The 20,835-nt window shown below is 35.7% G+C and overlaps 1 protein-coding gene across 1 annotated transcript in view; it reads left to right on the top strand.

Annotated features, from left to right (window-relative positions):
• MID1 (midline 1) overlaps positions 1-20,234 on the top strand; it is a 193,239-nt gene extending 173,005 nt beyond the window's left edge. The window contains exons 8-10 of the mRNA XM_044670381.1: positions 9,511-9,672; positions 15,246-15,453; positions 19,032-20,234. Of these exons, the coding sequence (XP_044526316.1) occupies positions 9,511-9,672; positions 15,246-15,453; positions 19,032-19,380 (719 nt within the window). The 3' untranslated portion in view covers positions 19,381-20,234. The remainder of the gene's footprint in view (positions 1-9,510; positions 9,673-15,245; positions 15,454-19,031) is intronic.
• The last annotated feature ends 601 nt before the right edge of the window (positions 20,235-20,835 follow it).

Consider the following 20,835-nt stretch of genomic DNA (forward strand, 5'->3'; position numbering starts at 1 on the left):
TAATGAAAAAAAATGTGAAGGAAGGGGGCCTAGCAGTACCAGATATTAAACTATACTATAAAGCAGCAGTCATCAAAACAATATGGTACTGGCTAAGAGATAGAGAGGAGGATCAATGGAATAGACTTGGGATACATGACATCAGCAAGACAGTGTATGATAAACCCAAAGAGCCCAACTTTTGGGACATGAATCCACTATTTGACAAAAACTGCTGGGAAATTTGGAAAACAGTATGGGAGAGATTCGGTCTAGATCAACATCTCCAACCTACACCAAGATAAATTCAGAATGGGTGAACGACTTGAATATAAAGAGGGAAACTATAAACAAGTTAAGTGAACACAGAATAGTATACTTGTCAGATCTCTGGGAAAGGAAAGACTTTAAAACCAAGCAAGAGTTAGAGAAAATCACAAAATGTAAATAAAATGGTTTTGATTATATTAAACTAAAAAGTTTTTGTACAAACAAACAAAAAAAAAAAAAAAAAGAGGGGGCAGCTGGGTAGCTCAGTGGATTGAGAGCCAGGCCTAAAGACAGGAGATCCTAGGTTCAAATCCGGCCTCAGACACTTCCTAGCTGTGTGACCCTGGGCAAGTCACTTGACCCCCATTGCCTACCCTTACCACTCTTCCACCTACAAGTCAATACACAGAAGTTAAGGGTTTAAAATTAAAAAAAATTATCTTCAAAAGAGAAAGAAAAAATTACTTTTAATTCTTTTTTACCTTATCCTTTGATACAAATAGGAAGATACACATTTGTAGCACCAGAAAACTAAGAAGGGGGATTATATTCAACATCTATAAAATGAGGATAATAAACACATTCAAAAAATACATATTTTTTCTCTTTTGGCAAAATTAGCTCAGACTGATCTTAAGTTTATTTGTTTTTTACTGGACAGTATTTCTTTCTGCATTCTTTTAATAAATATTTATTAGGTACCTTTCTGTTTAAACACTGTGCTGACTTTTATATGGAATAAGACATTGAATAAAACATAATCCTTATCCTCAAAACATTTATAGTCTAGTAATGGAAAATAAAAATTTAGTAATCTAGTTAAAAATTAGTCATAGAGTTGAACAGAGTCAGTTCATGGACCAGTGGAAATAATTATTACGGAAATAACTCACATTTATATAGCTCCTCAGGGTGTTTTTCTATGATTATGGTCATTCAAATCAAAATATAAAAGTGAAATAAAATTAGAAGAAAATTCAGTGGCACAGTGAATAGAATACCATACTTGGAGTCAAGAAAATCCTGAACAAGTCATTTAATCTCTTCCTCAGTTTCCTCATCTATAAAATGAGGATAATAATAACACCTACCTTCCATGGTTATAACGATAAAAAAAAATCTTATTGTAAAGCACTTTTCAAACTTTAAAGTGCTATATAAATAAAAGATAGTATTTTAAAAGACTAAAGGAGTTCAGAACAATAAGCAATAAATTAACAAATAAAATTATTAATAATAATTAATGATTAATATAGTATATACTTAAAACCTTATCTTAGGTCTGAGACAAAAGTTGGGAGAGCTAGGCTATAATGGTTAACTAACTTGCCCAGGATCACATAGCTAGGAAGGGTCTGAGGCCAAATTTGAAATCCAGATCCTCCCAAATTCAGATCAGGAGCTCTATCCACTGTGCTACCTAGCTGCCTCCAGATAGTATATTTTTTAATAAAGCCATCTTAAATTGCTTTGATGCTGAAGGAGGATAATCTCTTCTTTTTTAAAAAAAAACTCTTATCTTCCATTTTAGGATTAATACTATGTATTGATTCCAAGGCAGAAAACGGGTAAAGGCAAGTCAATGTGACTTCCTCAGAGTAACAGCTAGCAGGAAGTATCTGAGGATAGATTTAAACCCAGGACCTTCCATCTCTAAGTCTGACTTTCTATCCAGAGTCACCCCAGGATAATCTCCTTTGAGATATGTAAAGTATAAAAGGATTATCCCTTCTAAAAAGAAAAACACCTAAAGATCTTTTCCATCTTTTTTGTTTTATTTTGGTCTGTATCATCTCTGTATGTAAGAAAGCTATTTTGAACCCTTTGAGTTGTGCTTCATCCACATGCCTCTTTGCACTGGTACCCTTAGTACTCCCTCCTGGACTGGTGATCGGCTCTATATTGTGTAGCTAATGAACCCAAATATTCCTTTGAGTCAAAAGCCAAAATTGTGTTGTATTTCTTCTCACATAATATCAAGTGAGCCAGAAAAACAACTGTTTCATCTTGAAGGGGTCCCATCTGAATGAATGAAGCATTTACGAGAAGATACTGACAAGAATTACCTATTAGACTGTGAACTCCTGGTACTCTGCCTGTCTTTATATCCTCAGCATTTCAAATAATGCCTTGAATATAGTAGGTGCTTAATAAGTGTTCTTAAGGGGACAGCAAGATGGTTCAGTGGATAGAGAGTCAGGCTTAGAGATGGGAAGTAGTCATAGATTCAAATCTGGTCTCAGGAATTCCTAGCTGTGTGACTTTGAGCAACTCACTTAACCCCATTGCCTAGCCCTTACCACTCTTCTGCCTTAAAACCAATACATAGTATTAAGTTGAAGATGGAAGGTAAGGGTTTAAAAAAATTGCTTCTTGACTTGATTTGACTCAGGAAGTGAAAGTGGAAATTGGTTTTCATCTGAGGTCACAGACTTATGGCAGTATCAGAGGACTATGATCATTTGTGTGTCTAGAGAGCTCTCCATGTGTAATAAAAAACAAGGTTAACAATACAGCATCTCAGGCTGGGAGCAGCCATGCATTCTAAAGGGTGCGGTGATGATATAGGTGTTCAGCTGTAGAGTGCATGGGAATGTGATACTAAGCCAACACAAGCTAATGAGGAATTCCATATTAAAAGCTTGTTTTTTAAATGAATGAGACAATTGTTGATGAATCAGATATGGTTTGTCTTGATGTTCAAAATAGTCTTAATGTCCTGGGATGGATATTACTCAGAGGTATATTTTTTTTAAATGTTAGGAGGTATGAGGAAGAGTATGCAGGGAGAAAGGTTTTATAGGTTCAGAAAATCAAGTAAAATGAATAGAATCATGATTTTCCCCCAAAGAGTAATTAAAATTCTTCATTGACCTACATTAAAATGACCAAGGACCATAATCCTTGAGTGACTTTGTCCTGTAATTGGAAAATGTAATTTGTATCCAGTTCAACTTGACAAATGGTGGTTACCAGTAGAATTTCTCAGTCCCAGTTTTCTCATCTATAAGGGAAAGATCATAATTCCTAGCTGTGTCTGTCAAGTTGTTATATGTGGGTCTGTAATATTTATTTTGTACAGTTTATAAAGTCCTTCCATATACGTTAGCTCACCCATAAGACTCTAGATTGGATCATTTGTACCTTCCTACTTAAAAGGCCAAGTGTTATATGTCCCTATTTTACAAATGACCCAATCTAGATCCAGAGACAGAAAACAGTATCTTGCCAGCAAATGTAAAAGCTGGGACTCTAGCCCAAGCCTTCTTTCTTGAAATTTAGCCTTCTCACTGTACCTATGAAATCACTTTGTACACACACAATACTTCCACATACAATTCTTATTATTATGTGAAGGAAGAGAGAGGAGAGTGTCAGGATTGTCATTGAGAAATGCGTACACATTCTTCTGGTATTTTTCCATTGTTTTAGCCTGCATCATCTCTATATGTAAGAAATTAGAATATGGAAAATGGTAAAAAATACTAATTGACACATTTCTCTGAAGCCATTTTTCCATTATCCTAATAAGGACAAAGTAGAAAAGCTTCTCTAATCTTTGAATGATCTTGGAGCTTTGGTCAAGCAACATTATCCCACCATGGATTCATTGACCCGAAACCAATACTTGAATCCTGTCCCCATGCTAAAATAAGCTGCATTTCAGGATCTACTCCATGAAGTTAGTCACTGGATAAAATGGTTTTCCAGCTGGCTAATTCATAAAGTATTTAAATACCTAAGCACGTAAAACATATGTAAATATAAATACAGTACAGTGGGTAGGTAAGTGTCTGGGAACTCACAGATTTACATTAAATGATTTCAGGAAAGTTATCTGCCTAATGTTTGATGCACAGCACCTGTTGCCAGAAGGGACTGCATGCAAGGAACTGGCGTTACATTTCAGGTCTGCCTCATTTACTGCTCAGGTGCTAAACAGACTTGGTCCTCCCAGGGCTGATGTAAAACAGTGGTGCAGGTGCTGACCTGACTTGGGAACACATGCAGCACTCTTAGCACTTTTTTTTCTAGTCTCTTAATTTAGCCAAACCAATATAGTTAAGTCCTGACATTTCCAAATACAACATTCAAAGAATGAGCTAAAATTAAAAGCCAACACAGTTACAAAAAAAGGTTGTTGGCCATTTTGGGGCTTAAAATAATAGGCAATGCTAATGTTCATTGTTCTTTTGAATTAAAAGATGCAGAAGGGGCAGCTAGGTGGTTCAGTGGATTGAAAGCCAGGTCTAGAAATGGCAGGTACTAGGTTCAAATGTGACCTCAAAAACTTCCCTGGGTGAGTCATTTTTAACTCCCATTTCCTAATCTTTCCTATTCTGCACCAATACAAATATTGATTCTAAAATGGAAGATGAAGGTTAAAAGAGACTGTGTGTGTGTGTGTGTGTGTGTGTGAGAGTGTTTGGGTTCCATTTTGATTAAAGTTTGCTTAGTTCAAATTTCATAGGATTATTCACCTAGAATGGCTTTTGAGATCCTCTAGTCAGACTTTTACCATATGCTTAATTATTTTAATTAAAACCATATATCTCATCAATGTGGGAACACCTTCCAGTGGTACATGTTGCCACCCACTCACAGCCTCTTATCTTCTTCTATCTTGACTTGTACATTCTTCACAAGATGTCTATTCACCACATTAGAGGCTTTCCTCAAAACCCATTGATGATATGTAGGTGCCAGTGCAGCATACCTGTCTGTATCCTTTTTGCCTGGTTTCTACTTCATGGCTAGCTTACTTCCTTTCCCTTGAATGATTATTTTATGAAGCTTTTTGCTCAGTTTGTTGAAAATATGCTGCAGCCTGTTTATGCACTTTTCCATTGCCCTTCGTGTGACTAACAATTTTGATCCCTTGGTGACTGCATTAATGTGTGATTTGCAATTATTGTATATCACAAGAACGGTATTCACATTAAAAAAGAAAAAGATGGATTTGGGGCAAAAATCTTAAGTTAGTGAAAAGCACTGTAGAAATTCCCAAGTGTAAATCAGATTCTTTTCTTCTATTCAACTTTTTAAAAAAAAATTTTTATTTTTAAAAAAATCTTTACCTTCCATATTAGAATCAATACTGTGCATTGGTTCTTAAGGCAGAAAAGTGGTATAGGCTAGTAAATGGGCATCAAGTGACTTGCCAAGGATCACACAGCTAGGAAGTGCCTGAGCACAAGACCTCTTCATCTCTAGGCTTGGATCCACTGAGCCACCTCACTGCCCCCTTCTATTCAATTCTTAACTCAGCTTGTTAACCTCATGCAATGTCTGTCTAAGATATATGAATGAACGAATCATTTGTATCCCATTATTGTATTACCAATATAATAGTATAATATCGTATAAATTCAATTCAAAAACAGAGATAGATGAGGACAGTAGTTCTCCACACCAAAGAAATTTTAAAGGAAAGACAACAGTAGCATTGTGAAATGGGCATTTGACTTAGAGCGGTCATCAGGAGGTCTGTTTGGTTCCCACTTTTTTACAGTGGTAGCTAGGTCCTGCAGTGAATGGAGACTAGAAAATTTGAGTTTAAATCCTGCCTCAGACAGTGAACTGTGTGGCTCTTTTATTTAACCTCAGTTTAACCTCAATTTAAAATGGGGATAAAAACACCTACCTCCCAGAGTGGTTGTAAGATGATCTAGGTAAAGGAATTTGCAAACCTTAATATGCTATATAATTGCTAAATGTTATAAATATCAGCCTAACCGAAGATAGGTTCCTTTCACCCTTCTCTGCTTGTCTTTTTTTATAATTATAGACTATATATATAATATACATTCTTATATACTACCCACAGAGCTCTCATGAAGATCAAATGAGATGTCTATGAAAAAATGTTTTTGTTTGAGAGATCATATAAATGTAATTTATTAGTATACATTTTTATTTTTAATGTTTTACATATTCTAAAAATTATACAGAATGCCTTTTTAAAAAGTATTAAAGATACTTATTTCTAATGGCTTCCTACTTGACTAGAAACATAAAAATCAAAAAGTGGAATCATCATTAGGTCTTCATATGAGTGTAATCTGTATTTAATCCAAGTAATTAAAAGAAGTTCATGAAAGGTCATTAAACATAATGTTATTTTTAGAGAGAAGAAGAAATGTGCAAATCTATCACATCTTTACAAAGAGGGTAAAGGAGGTTAGCAGTTGGTTTGCAGCTTTTCCAAGGGGTTTGCACATTGGCTGTGTCATATAATGTTTTATAGCAAGATGGCTGGCTTGAATACAGGGTCTGAAATCCCAAATGTAATTAAAATCTTGTAATGAGCTATAGTATTGAGAAAAATGTTCCTTGCGTCCTGATCTTATATGCTTGGAGACAGAAAAAATGTATGATTGAAAAAAGGCAATTAAGTTTCATTATGAACTAATTATCTTGCAAGTTCCCTCAATATTCTTCAACACTTTGGATTATGTGAGAGAATTTGAATGCTGGAAGGTCACTTGCCTTTACAAATTGGTTTGGAGAAAAGAAAAGTTACCATCTTTAGAAAGGATTTGTGAATGTTTTCTTAGAAATAAGATGTAAAATTTCATCTTCCTTCCCTCCACTACACAGTGGGATGTCTGAGTTTGGGCATTTAGGAAGAAGCTAGAGAAAAGAGGCACCAGGTGCAGGACATTAAATATTTCTGGCTCAGTATCAAGAATAGCAAAATAATAATAATAATAATAATATTCTCCATGTTTTCTTCTCCCACTTACTCTGAATTCCAAAAGTAGAAAATGGGGAATGTCTCTGTCCTTCCACTCACCTACTATCTTGACCATCATATTGTAGAGCTGAGTCTAAAGATTGATAGTTACTAGTGGAGATTCAAGCACATTATCCAAATATAAATTTACCCAATCCATTTTTTGGCCTTCCATAAACCTTTCTGTTGTTGTAGCATTTTCTAAAAATTTAGTGAACTTTTCTAAGTAATGAAGACAGCCGACCTCCCTTTTTTATTTTGAAAAGATTTAAAAAATTAAATCATTGCTGGGCTAAGACCTTGGATTGCATGCCAAGTTCCAGTCTGAAGCAATTTCAGACATCTGTATTATAATGTCCCTGAAAGCATTCCCACCACTAAATTAAACCTGAGCTTTGGGGTTGCTCAGTGATATAAAGTTTATTGAAACATTTTTACATTCACTTGCCTAGCCCACATTAGCAGTTTCATTTCCACACGTGAAACTAAACAGTAAAGTTGTAAAAACAGAACAGCAGGTAAGAGTCTCATTTTTTTATTCTTTTGTTATCTTTATTCCATTTTGTGATTGTTGTCATCATGATTACTCACTCTCATTGCATAATAGCAGTGCATTTTGGTGATCTGATCCTGGACAATTGGAAATATTTTGTTAAAATTTCTGCATTAATGTTATTGTATACTTATTAAATCCAAAAAGTGAGTTAAATGAAATTCAGACCCCATGGTTCAAAATCAAAATTTTCCCTCTTTGGTGAGATGTAAATTTCATAGTTAATTTTTTTCTTTTTTACTTCCTTTCATGCCTCATTGTGGTACAGAAATGAAAATAGACCTTCCAAAACTATGCTAGAGGAGAACAAGCCTTACTGACCTGGAATGTATCAGTATCAGACTAAACATTATCTAGCTTACTATGTGCCAAGAACTGTGCTAATGTATAGGGGTGGAGGGGGAGTCACTGTCTTAAAGCGGAAGGAAATGACCAGAATGCTGTCATTAGAAATACACCTCATCCTTACCTTATTTTTCTTATTTGACTGATTAGTCCAGAGTACTAAGGAACATCAGTGTCCCTTTTAACTTGGAAGTTTTCTTTTGTAGAAATATTTTTCACCATTAAGTATATATGTTTTACCAACAAAAACAACAAAAAAAGCATAGAATCCCAATGAAGAACACTTGGCAGACTGTTTTGAAAGGTGGGAACACTTTCAATGAAAAAGAAGTTCCCAAGAAGTGTACATTCCTATATAGCTCAAAAAAGGGAGAGAACCAGACTTCAAATTCCAATTGATGGAGGAAATTGAACAGCCTCAGGAAACCTACTGACAGAGCAGTCGCCAGAAATAAAAGGAAGATTTTGATAAAGTGATGACAGATAAGGGAAGGGTAGGCTCTGCCACTGAAGAACGGTTACCAGTATCCGCCAGTTTTGAAAAGTACAAAGACGGGCTTGCCCGTACTCCCATAATCATAAATCTGCCTGCTTTCTAGCCCACATCCTGCAGAACCCTGCCATACCTGAGGCCCTGTTTTACTTTCAAGGCCAATAGATAGAAAGACAGAGCTCATCAAAAGCTCACTGTTTATTGACACTTTTCAAAGATCAAGCCTGGGCCTCAGGTTTCCTTTTGCTGGTGGCAATTGCTAAACTAACTTAACCTGTCTTATCAAGTATTTTCCTAGGTCAATGAATGCAATCCCTGCTCTTCCCTATTGCTAAACCTAGAGTCCATAAACTTGTTTCTCTAATATTTTGGTAAAAGGATATAACTGATTTCTTTTTGTTATCCTGTGTAAATTTTTTGTATTAGAAAAATATTATTGCAGGGAGGGATGCAGAGGCTTCACCAGATAACCAAAGGGGTTCATGACCTAAAAGATGTTAAGAACATTTGGCCTAGAGGGAAGATAGGATGGGCAGTAGAAAAGCAGTTGCCTGAGGATTCTGTCTTATTTTATATTCTCCACTCTATTTACAGAAGAGGCTGCTCAATAAATACTTGTGGAATTGGATTGCAGGATTTCTCCCCACTGTTCCTGGCGATACTAACTAAAGCTTATAATCATATAATGAAATCTTTTAAAATGGAAAAAAAAGAAATTTCCTAGAACATGAAACTGTTAGGAAGGAATCAAATCAAATATTTATTCAGTACCTACTACATGTAAGACACAGGCTTATTCTTAATAAACAAGAAAAGCTTCATGTGGATTTTGTAAGTTTTCACTCAGGTAAAAGAGAGAGGGTAGGATAAGGCTTTAAGAGCTGAATAGTTATTTTGGTCAGCAGGAAACAGGTAAAATTACTTAAAAAGCACTGGCGAGCCACTTTTATATTGACTGTGGTTTAGAGAAGTTAACCCCCCCCCCAAAAAAAAAGCAATATCTTCAAAATTCTTACCTTTCAATTTGCTTCAAATTATGGAACTCTTGAATGCTGCTCCTTGAGTTCTAAAGTGCCGCCTTTGGTGGGGAAAAAAAAGAAAGTCATGACAAAATGTGTTTGGTTGAAATTGCAGGTTTGTGTAACTCTGCCGACAGCTGGATGATTGTCCCTAACATCAAACAAAACCACTACACAGTTCATGGGCTCCAGAGCGGCACCAAGTACATCTTCATTGTCAAAGCCATTAATCAGGCTGGCAGTCGGAACAGTGAGCCCGGCAAATTGAAGACAAACAGTGAGTGACATGAAACCCAGCCCTGTCGTCTTCTCCCACCCTCTCTCCTTTCTGTTGTCGGTGCCCCTTCTCTTCCTTCCCCGGGTCTCTGTGATGCTTGACATTTGAAAGGCAAGAAATTCAAAGCAGAATATCAAGTTAATGATCCCTTCCACAGGAGCCCTTTATTTTGTCTCAGCTATCTGTTCAAATCCTTTCACCTGTCCAGGTCCTAGACTTTTTTTTTTTTCCTGGTATCGTTATTTTCCTCCTCTCCGTTTCTTAGCTTTCATTTACATAGGCACCATGATAATCCGGATGCAGCACTGGATTTCAAATTTTAAAAGTCATGCATTCAAATCCTGGCTCTGAAACTTACTAGCTATGTGACACCCTCATCAAGTAATTTAACCTCCCTGAACCTCAATTTCCTCATCCATAAGATGGAGAAAATACATTTCCTACTCTATAAATATTTGTTGTTTTGGTGTAGACTTGTGAATTTATCCAGATGAGTAACTTTCATTTTATACACCTTCACCACTGGGTAAGCTGGTCAGAAACTCATCTGTAACATATCTAGGGGGAACTTCGATGTTTAGTGACTTGCTCATGATCATACACTCAGTATGCATGAGAATTAGGACTTGAACTGGGTCCTTTTTTACTCTAAAGCTAGCACAAAGGCAGCTGTGGTTCAGTGGATAGAGCACTAGGACTACTGTCAGGTCACCCGAGTTCAAATCCATCAGACACTTTACTAGCTGTGTGACCCTGGGCAAGTCTCTTAACCTCTGATTGCATGACAAAAGATTCATTGGATCTGCTGAAGAAGGAAATAGCAAACCACTCTAGTATCCTTGCCAAGAGAACCTCATAGATACTGATAGTCCACGGGGGTCACAAAGAGTCAGACATGACAATTACTGAACAACAAAAAAGGCTAGCAGACCGTATAGTAGATTTAGATACCTGTCTTACAGGGTTGTTTGGAAGATTAAATGAGATTAATATATAGAAAAAGTACTTTGAAAGCTATAAAGTGTTACACAGATATTCAGTAGTGGTATCACTTATTCTCATTAATTTTGTTTTTGGTTGAGAGTTCAGATAAAATGGACAACAAATGACTTATTTTTCCTGTTATTTTTGTATAGTTAATGTTCTGCAGTTTATTACAAAGTGAATGAGGAATTTGTTTTTTTAATTAAATATAAATATTAGAAGATAACCTCATCTTCTTTAGACTTATAAGAAACATCTGTTAAACAATTCCACTAATAGACCAGACATCTATATGTACCTTGTCCTATTTCTGCATGATTTTTTTCTTTTATCTTTATATTTTCAAAGCTTTTTAGTCCGTGTAGTTTAGACATTGTATGTAGTACACTGATGTCTACTGAAACATTTTTGTTTTACATATATCAGGAAGATAGTTGTGGGCAACATTTCTGTCCATAATGGTGCTCCAGTTCCAGTACAAGTCATTTACTGAATTCTCAAGGATATTTGGGGGTTTGTGCTTATCAGTCCCATCTCCTTTCCCTTTTAGCAAAATATATTGGCAAATCACTTAACTCCTGAGAGATCTAGGCAACTCTCTAAAACTGGAAGTTGCAGAAAAGGTGTCCACTTCCATTAGGAGAGGTTGTTTTCTTCACTCTAAAGTTCCAAATATACAAATTGAAAATACAGAGATTTGTCAGCTTCTGGTATATAATAAATTCAGTCACCTGAGGATTTCCTTTCAGGTATCTAATAGTAATAATGTTGCAGTTTCCACCATGTCATTGCATAATCAGAATCAATACATTTAGGATCTTAAAGGATAACCTGCTATTAATTTCTGATGTAAGTGACCTCGTCCTGAATCTCTGTCATAAATCCTTTTGTTTTAATAAATGTTTTTTCTCATTCTTCTCATCTTTGGGAGGATTTGAGGAGAAATAACTTTTGAACAGGCAATTATTCTTTCATATTTTTTCATATTTCATATTGCACAGTACATAAAATAATTGTTTTTTTGTTGAATATATTATTATTACTCATAGATTTCTCAAATTAGGTCAATAAGATCTCTCAAATTAGTTATTAAATATTATTGTCTCTATGGGAAGTCTGAAACTAGTTATTATTCAATGTTATTAGTTGTCATTAGATATTCTTCTTATTCATACAGCTCTCAAATTAGGTCAATAGGATATCTCAAATTAGTTTTTAAAGCAGGTTTTCATGGCCACACCTGTCAGTCAACTACAGTTAGGAAGTGAACAAACATGGAAACAAACCTAGAAGAGGCAAACTATCAAAACCAGTTTGGTTTTTCTCTTAATGAATCTCTCTTCAATTTTTTGGTTTTTACTTTTTTTCCACTTTCATGTCATTTGAAAACAGGCATGTCTCTGAGTACAAAATAGGATCATATTTTGCAGTAACTTCTTTGTATTCTCTGTAGGTCTTGAGAGCTTTGCACGTAGGCACTCAGTAAATACAATGATTTAACTTTTTTTAATTAGAGGCATAATAAAAGAGACCTGTTATTTTAAAACTCCCTCCATCTAGCATTTTTTTTTTGCAAATTACAGTCTTGCAACTTAGGGTTACTCACATTGGCAATATGTGTCAGAAATAAGATCTGAATCCTTCATTTCTAAAGCATCAAGAGCAATTTAAAGCTTAACTCTATTTTAGAAAGGACCTTAAAAAATGGCAACAATATAAATGAGGTCATTAGAATGTTAAGACAACTGGGTACTGTGCCATGTGAAAGAGAGCTGAGTTAGATGCAATGGCACACACCCATAATCACTGATACTACAGAGGCTAAGACTGTGGATTCCTTGAATTTAGGAATTCTGATCTATAGTAGGGATAAAGCCCATTGGGTTTTCTCTCTAAGTCTGTGGCACTAATATGGTGAGCCCAATGGAAGCCAGGAGCCACCAAGCTACCTAAGGAGAAAGAGAAAAAGAAAAGACTTCATTCAGCTTGACATCAAAGGACAGGAACATATGAGCAATTGTTTGGAATTAAAGAGAAGCAGAATTTAACTCAATAGCTGAAAAAGCTTCACAATATGTTCCAAGTAGAATCAGCTACCTCAGAAAGAAGTGATAGACTTATTTTCAATTATGTGTTTCTGTATCAAGATGGATCAGCATAATGAAAAATATCCTAGTATTCCCACCCAAATAATATTGATTCTCTTATGTTATAGTAGAAAGAATGCTGGATTTGAGCTCTGAGGACCTGAGTTCAAATTCTGTCTCTATAATTTCCTACTTGCTTGACCTGGACCTTAATTTCCTCACTAATAAAATAAGAACTAAATACCAAGAAGATTTCTTCCAATTCTAAATCTGTTTTGGAAGAGAGAGGATAACAACATGAGTTTTACTTTTCACAGTTTTCTATAGCTATACTTACAAAATTCTCTGATTTGTTTGTTTGTGTTTTCCCAGTGTAGCATATAGCTAGGCACTGCATAATTTAAACACCATGCTAAAGTCCACAATGTTCCTGAGAGTTTTTCCATATGACCGGCCTGGGTTGTTCACAAAAGTTGTCTAGGAAACTTTTCTTTGTCATGGAAAGAGAGTTTAAAAGAAAGTACTGTTGCTGGTGGTAGTATCATAGTTGTATCCCTATGGTGGCTACATTTTGGAATGAATGAGTACATTACTAGGATCTCCAACTCTCCCCAGATTTATAACGGCATAGTAGGTATTGCCATAGCTTTGTTGAGCCTGGTTATTGTCTGTGAGCTCTAACCAAGGAGAAGATACCTGCCAATGGCAACAATCTCTGCAATGTTTTTACACTGTATTATTTTGGACGAAGTTGTAACTCATTTCTTGTACTTAACTGCCTGATAGCTAATGTGGTGCAGGCAATCTTCCAAGGTAATATTGAATTGTCATAATAATAATAATAGCTATCACAAGAGATGGAATCAACAAGAACAGGACTTATTGAAAATGTTCAATTGTGCCTCTGCCCAGGAAGGTTTTTAACAGTGCCCAACTCATTTAAATGTAAATATGGATAATAAAATGGGCAGACATGATTAAAGCCTGGAGGAGAAAAACCCAGACAAGAAAAGCTTTAACACCACCTTTCAGGAAAAAATAATGAAGGTTTATGGCTGTCCTAAGATCGTTGTGTTAATACTTCATCCAAGACAAACTAAATTAGCATCAGCATACCAAAATATGTATGTAATTAAAATCCATAATATTAGTACATTTGCTTACTTATTGGCTGGGATCCTATTCAAAGGCACAAAATCTGAATCTACACAGCAAATATTCTAAAATTAGCAAAGAGATTATCAATGGTGAATATAATCTTTTCCTTCTCTTCATATTGACCTACAGAAAGAATCATCTTATTATTGGTCAGAAAAGACTTCAATGCAAGTATCTATCTTATTGAATGCTATAATAACATTTTAGAAATGTTGGCTATTAAGAGAATTTCTGAAAACTAAATTCTGTTTTCATATTACCTTGCATTCAGATTCCCCATAAGAAGACAAATTGGAAACTGATAAATGAACTTTGTCTTTCCTCTCTCTGATCCATGCTGTCAAAGTTATTTTTCTCTTCAAAACTGTTTTAATTTGATTTTTCACTTTACAAGAAAAGTATAAGTATGAATAACAAGAAAAACATTTCTGCATCGGCCCTCTGTATAAAATAGATATGTCTTAGTCTGCATTGAACCAATTACCTTTCAGGAAGTAGGTAACGCACTTCATCACAGGTCCTCTGGAAGTGTGTTTGGCTATTGCATCAATCAGAATCAGAAGAGTTGCAGTGGTGGCTGTTTGAACCTTCGCCCAAGAGCCAGTTGTTAACTCTGGGGCTTGAGCATTTACACCTCATACAAACCATACACTAAGACAAGATTTATTATTTTGTTAATTATTTAGATTTCAGAAAAATGTTGGGAAAAATATTAATAATGCAGGGTAAATTTCAAAGTGTGCCAGGTATATTTTTTAAGGAGTTGGTTGGTAAATATTTTCAGCGTTCCACCGGTTCTTAATGTTTCAAAGTCATTTGTAAAAGTTATATTCATAAAATGCAGATCTGACCATGTCATTCTCTTGCTTACTGATGTCCAGTGAGCTCCCTATTGGCAAGTTCTGTGACATATTGGACACTTGTATAACAATGCAATGGAGAATGCTTTGCAATACTGTGATTATCTTCCTGCCCCTCTCCCTTGAGAAATCCCCTCTATCATTACCTCCTCTGTTTCTCTTACCATTCTTCTGCCCCAGCCCTTTTACCATAGGGATTTCCCTTCCTCCGGAGAATTCTGGTTACATTCGCACAGCTTCTAGAAGTATGCTCCATGACTTTATTTTCTGTTTTTTTTCACAATGAATAAAATAACTTCACCAGTGAATGACAGTAAGATTTCTTAATTTTGATACTTTATATTATATGTAGCGAACAGAAGGAAAAAGCATAGAAGATATGATTAGAAATACGTTAACTGGCCTATTTCTTAGAATATGTGATGAGGCTCTTCAAAACAAATGGATTTTTTTCCCTTTCTTTTTTCCATAAATGTCTTTCTAGGCCAGCCATTTAAATTGGACCCCAAATCTGCCCACCGGAAACTAAAGGTGTCCCATGACAACTTGACTGTAGAACGCGATGAAACATCATCCAAAAAGAGTCACACACCTGAGCGTTTCACCAGCCAAGGGAGCTATGGTGTAGCGGGCAATGTGTTCATTGACAGTGGCCGCCATTACTGGGAAGTGGTCATAAGTGGAAGTACATGGTAAGCCTCATATTTACATTGCACTGTAGTTACCAGTGGGGAATCTTACAAATGTTTTTTGGTAGAAAACTGAACCCAGGCTCAAAATGAATAATAAATATAATAGTAGTTCCATAATGACTATATCTCTTTCATAATAAGAACTTAAAAAATAATAAAGCATAACCATTATTTTGTTTTTGAGAAGTACTTACAGAATGGATTGCCCTGTCCATGGACATCTTGCTTGTTCTGTTGGTATCTATGTGATATCAAGAGAAAATGGGGCAGGGGGCGGGGGGCAGCTGGGTAGCTCAGTGGATTGAGAGTCAGGCCTAGAGACGGGAAGTCCTAGGTTCAAAGCCAGCCTCAGACACTTCCCAGCTGTGTGACCCTGGGCAAGTCACTTGACCCCCATTGCCTACCCTTACCACTCTTCCGCCTTAGAGCCAATACACAGAAGTTAAGGGTTAAAAAAAAGAGAGAGAGAATATGAGGAAGCCATACTCTGATACATTTGGTGGAAGGAAGGAATAAACAAACAAATATATTTTAATCATCACAGTACCCATATTAATAAGATCATAATCCAGTTTCACAGTCTGGATTCCCCTTCCTAGACACAACTTGCAAAATCCTCTTTCATGCTAGAAAGGGAACTTTTTGCATTAGTCTCGAATAACAACTATGTCTTTATATGCTTATTGATGCCATTTCAGGCCAGTTATCTCAGTTAACTACAGGTTAACAGTTGCTTTTCAGAAAACTGTAAGGGACATTGAAAGATTTTCTGAAGTAGCTACCTGCCTTCAGGCACAAAACTTTCTAAAACATCTAGGACATGGTTGCCTATTCTTCTGTCGAAGTCATAGAGTCAATCTCCATCAGTTAGCTTTGTACAGAGGAAAGCCTATCATAGTCACAAGCAATACTCCTAACTCTTATCTGTCTGTCTTGTGGCCATTGGTCACAAAAGAAACTTGAGGAAAAGAATGTTATTATTATCTTCAAAGCAACACAAGCTACTTACCTCAGTTAATTACAGGAGAATACTATTCAGAAAGCTGTAAGGGATAAAGTGAGTGGCTATACTTAGCCTAAATTTATCACCACCAGTGGAAGAAAAAACAAAACTCAAACATAAATGTTCTATTAATAGTGGATGAGTAACATCTTTATAGATATGTACTTTTATTTACATGTACACGCATCAATTGTAAAAAATGTTTTTCCCTGAAAAGCAACTATATTGAGTTCAGGAAAGTAATAAAACATATCCGAGGTCCCAACTGCATCCAAGCAACTGAAGCCACCGAAGCACCTGGCTTTGAGAATGTGAGCTTAAATATCTCCATTCCCTGAATTTGATTCCCACTCTCCCAAATAATGGTTGTGATATCTAGTAGGGAGTGTCGTCTTACCTTTCAATTGTTTGAAACATTCTCATTCCCAACGTTTCACCTGATGTTGGAAAAGAGGGCCTTCTGCATCATTGAGCTATGTAGTAGACTGCCATTCATTTTCCCAAATATTCTAGGTCATATTAAAAGCTTTAAAATAAGATTAATGGCAGATGCAAAAAAGGAGAGAACTAAATACTTCTCATGAATATGCTTCATCATTCTAAGATAGAATCTGATATCTAAGCCACCAAAGCTTCACTAATAATCACATATGATCACATTTCAGTTTATTATTAGGAGAACTCCACCAATCAAAAATGCTATAGTACTACAAATATTACTCAGTCATCCTTGAAATATCCACTAGATTTAAAAAATAACAATATATACAAAAAAACACTAAAAATGTAATGTCCCCTATGTTTGCCATTTTTAAAGACCTAATTTAACTTTAATTTCTGAAAATTCACCCAATGCAGTTATTTAGAGGCAGCTGAAGGAGTGAAAAAGGAAACTACCACTAAAATCAAATTTGTGTGAATATCTTGCTTGGAATGTGGATTGGGGAATGGCACCTGTATCTTCCCAAGTACTGCTACTTAAGCTTGTAAATACACATGTAATTTTATGATATGTGCAATGGGGCATGTTAGCATTGCTCTGAGGAATGTAAGTTGGGGACTTTTTGACTTCTTCGTGTTTCGGTGCATACCTTAATGGGTCGTTACCATTCTTCCTCTCCCTTGAAAGCACTGTGAAAATATGTACATAGTTTTTAAGATTAATGATAATTTAATAATACTCAATTCCTTTGGTTAATGGACTATAAACTTAGTTATTTTGTTACAAAAGCTAACTGGCGTTAATGGTTGTTGGGTGTTTTATGGAGTGGTGCTAATGAACTTAGAGGGTGGTTTCATGGAAAGATCAGCAGGTTGGAAAGTCAGAAAGTGTAGTTTCAGCTCTGATTCACTCTGTGAATCTCTGTGTACCTAAGTTTTCCCATTTGTAAAATAGCATTAGCGAAATCTAGGACTGACCTCAACCATAGGACCAATGTGAGTCGGTGAGATCCTACGGGTCAATGTATTTTTAATAAAAAGTTACAATGTAGTTAATGATCATTTATATATTGAGGAACACTTAGATGTTTATTGATTGAGCAAATAGATACATGCATACTTTTCCCACCAATTTGTCACGCTTTTCATCCTGTGCAATTCTTGTCTATCTCATACTGCATCTATCTATACATCTGTATTTGTATCTGTAATAAGGTATGTAATAGGAAAAACACAGGAACTCAAATAATTTGCAAATAATGAACTATTTTTGAACAGGAAATACAACCAGCTTAAATGCAGAGAAAATCTGAGAGATTTTATTTCATATCTCTTCCTCAGTCAATATTATACTTAATTAGAATTCTAGTGTTTTGCTATTTAATTGTCCATAGATATTAATTAGAAGTGGTGTTTTCTATGGTATATTTTTTTAAAACCTTAGAAACAGTGACATTTTGGAAATTGGCTTTTTTTTTGCTAACCTCTTCTTGAGAAGGTCCCAGCAGCCAATTTGTGCAACTGATCTTGATTCCACCATGACCATCATCTAATTTGTTCACTTTTGAATAGAAGCTGTGAATCAAAGCGATGAATTTTGCTTAGTCTCAGTTCTACAGAAGGTCATAAGAATTATCAACATAAATGCCAGAGGATAAAAAAATTAGATTAAAGATCCAGGATATCTATGGAAGGGGCTTGGGGACATGGCTCCCCACATCATGGAAAATATTCTGAATATTTTCAAAACAATTATGAATTGTAATTAATGTCTAGCTTGTACTTTGTCATTTTCTTTAAAAAAAAAAAAAAAGGAAAGGCTTAGTTCCTCCCATTTCTCCTTGGAGGGGAGAGGAGGAATAAAGGATAATTATATCATATACGGTTTAAAAAATTTGCTATGGTATGTGACTTGAAAACAAGATTTTGAATGTTCCAGTGACCTTCTCCTTATCAGATGGTTGGGAATAGAAGAAAATGTGAAATTATCAGTTAAATAAATACCTTGCTAGATCTTAATTTAATTTAAGCTCATGAACAGAAGGTCACCTCTATGTGCCTCTGAACTGGTAGAATATAGGTTAGTTTTTATTTCCAAGACCTGTACCCTTGACTTTCATTTTTGTTTCTGCAGGTATGCAATTGGTCTTGCTTACAAGTCAGCCCCAAAGCATGAATGGATTGGGAAGAATTCTGCTTCTTGGGTACTCTGCCGCTGTAATAATAATTGGGTGGTGAGACATAATAGCAAGGAAATTCCCATCGAACCAGCACCCCACCTCCGACGTGTGGGCATTTTGCTAGACTATGATAATGGCTCCATTGCCTTTTATGATGCTTTGAACTCCCTTCACCTTTATACCTTTGACATTACATTTGCACAGCCAGTGTGCCCTACCTTCACTGTGTGGAACAAATGTTTGACAATTATAACAGGCCTTCCCATCCCAGATCACTTGGACTGCCTTGAGCAGCTACCTTGATTTCTGAAACTCGGATGGACCAGATACAATACAGAACATTGAGAAGACTGACGGTCAACGTGCGGTGTACAAGAGCCTGCCATAGTCTCTTCAACTGCGTGACATAAAAATTGTCCATAAATTGGCTGAGACAGGGCTGGAAATGAGAGTCTCCCTCTACTTTAACTGTGTGTTTTGTATTAAAGTGCAGGAAATGGCTTTAATAATTTCTTGGAACATTTTTTGTATTTACGGGAAGATTTATAGATTATTTATAAAAGAAACATGATCTGGATTACAACTCTTAGGAATTATTTGGTTTTGCACATTAAGAGGGCCCATTTACTAACGTTTACCAGCTCTTTACACACTTATTTCATCACAGTGTATGGGCTCAAAAGAAAAAAAAAAGTTTTGTAAGTTTTTATCCACCTTCTCGCTCTATAAATATACATACTCACCCCATGCAAGGTCCTGTCATCTCAACATTGCATATAAGAATGTGCAAATAAAAGTAAAAATACTCTAGAGCCAAGTTAAGAAGTTAAAAAAGAAAAGATGGAGGTCCTTCTTGCTATGCTTTTTTAAATGGGTAGCACATTTCCATTTCTAAGGAGGGGAAATTACAACATTTTAACTGTGAACTAAAAGGCCAAGGCACTACTGGTAATGGAATTAGATGGCTAAGTATCTCAATTTGTTATGATGAATTGTCAAATGATTTGCATCTAGGTGGAAGCAATTGTTTTTGAAACTCCCCAAACATGCCATCACCTTCCCACTTACAATTTCTCTCAAAAAGAATGCCAGTTTTGGACTTTGGGGGAAATTCTGGGTGAGCAGATTATATTAGGCCTTAGAAGAGCAATCTCAAAATTATACCAGCTACATAAAATCAAGAGTAATTTGAGTTTAGAGCAAGAATTGCATTTTCATTTTCTATAAATATTACAATGAAATCTATTTCATCTTGTGTTTTAATGGCTTACCATGAGCCCATAAAGCATTTTTCCCTCACATTTTATAGTCTCTCACCTAGGGTGCTTTCTTAGTCTCTTGAGAAAAGAAAATGAACACATTCTATAGCAAATGGAAATAGCAATTTGGACAGCTTTTGACTTTCTGAGATGTGAGTACATAATGCGGATTGGAAGCATCAAGTACAGTGAAGTGCACCCAAAGGATACATTAGGAAATTATGATGATGATAATGGTTATATAAGGTACTATCCACTCTAACACATACCTCAAAGTATGTTAGAAGTGGGCTTTATGACACCACCCCTCTCTTAAAAATGAAATAAACTAAAAGCTCATTATTCTCGGGAACTGCCATATAGTTTGGAAAGAAAGAAATCAATCTTGTTACTCATACACTTGGTGTAAAATGATCAACCCCATCATTATTGCTGTTTGTTTTTGACTCTCCAGAATGAGTCACTTAATCTTCAATCAAGTTCCTTTACAATAGGAGAA

This window comes from Gracilinanus agilis, chromosome 3 (genome assembly GCF_016433145.1).
Source record: "Gracilinanus agilis isolate LMUSP501 chromosome 3, AgileGrace, whole genome shotgun sequence".
Taxonomy (NCBI): domain Eukaryota; kingdom Metazoa; phylum Chordata; class Mammalia; order Didelphimorphia; family Didelphidae; genus Gracilinanus; species Gracilinanus agilis.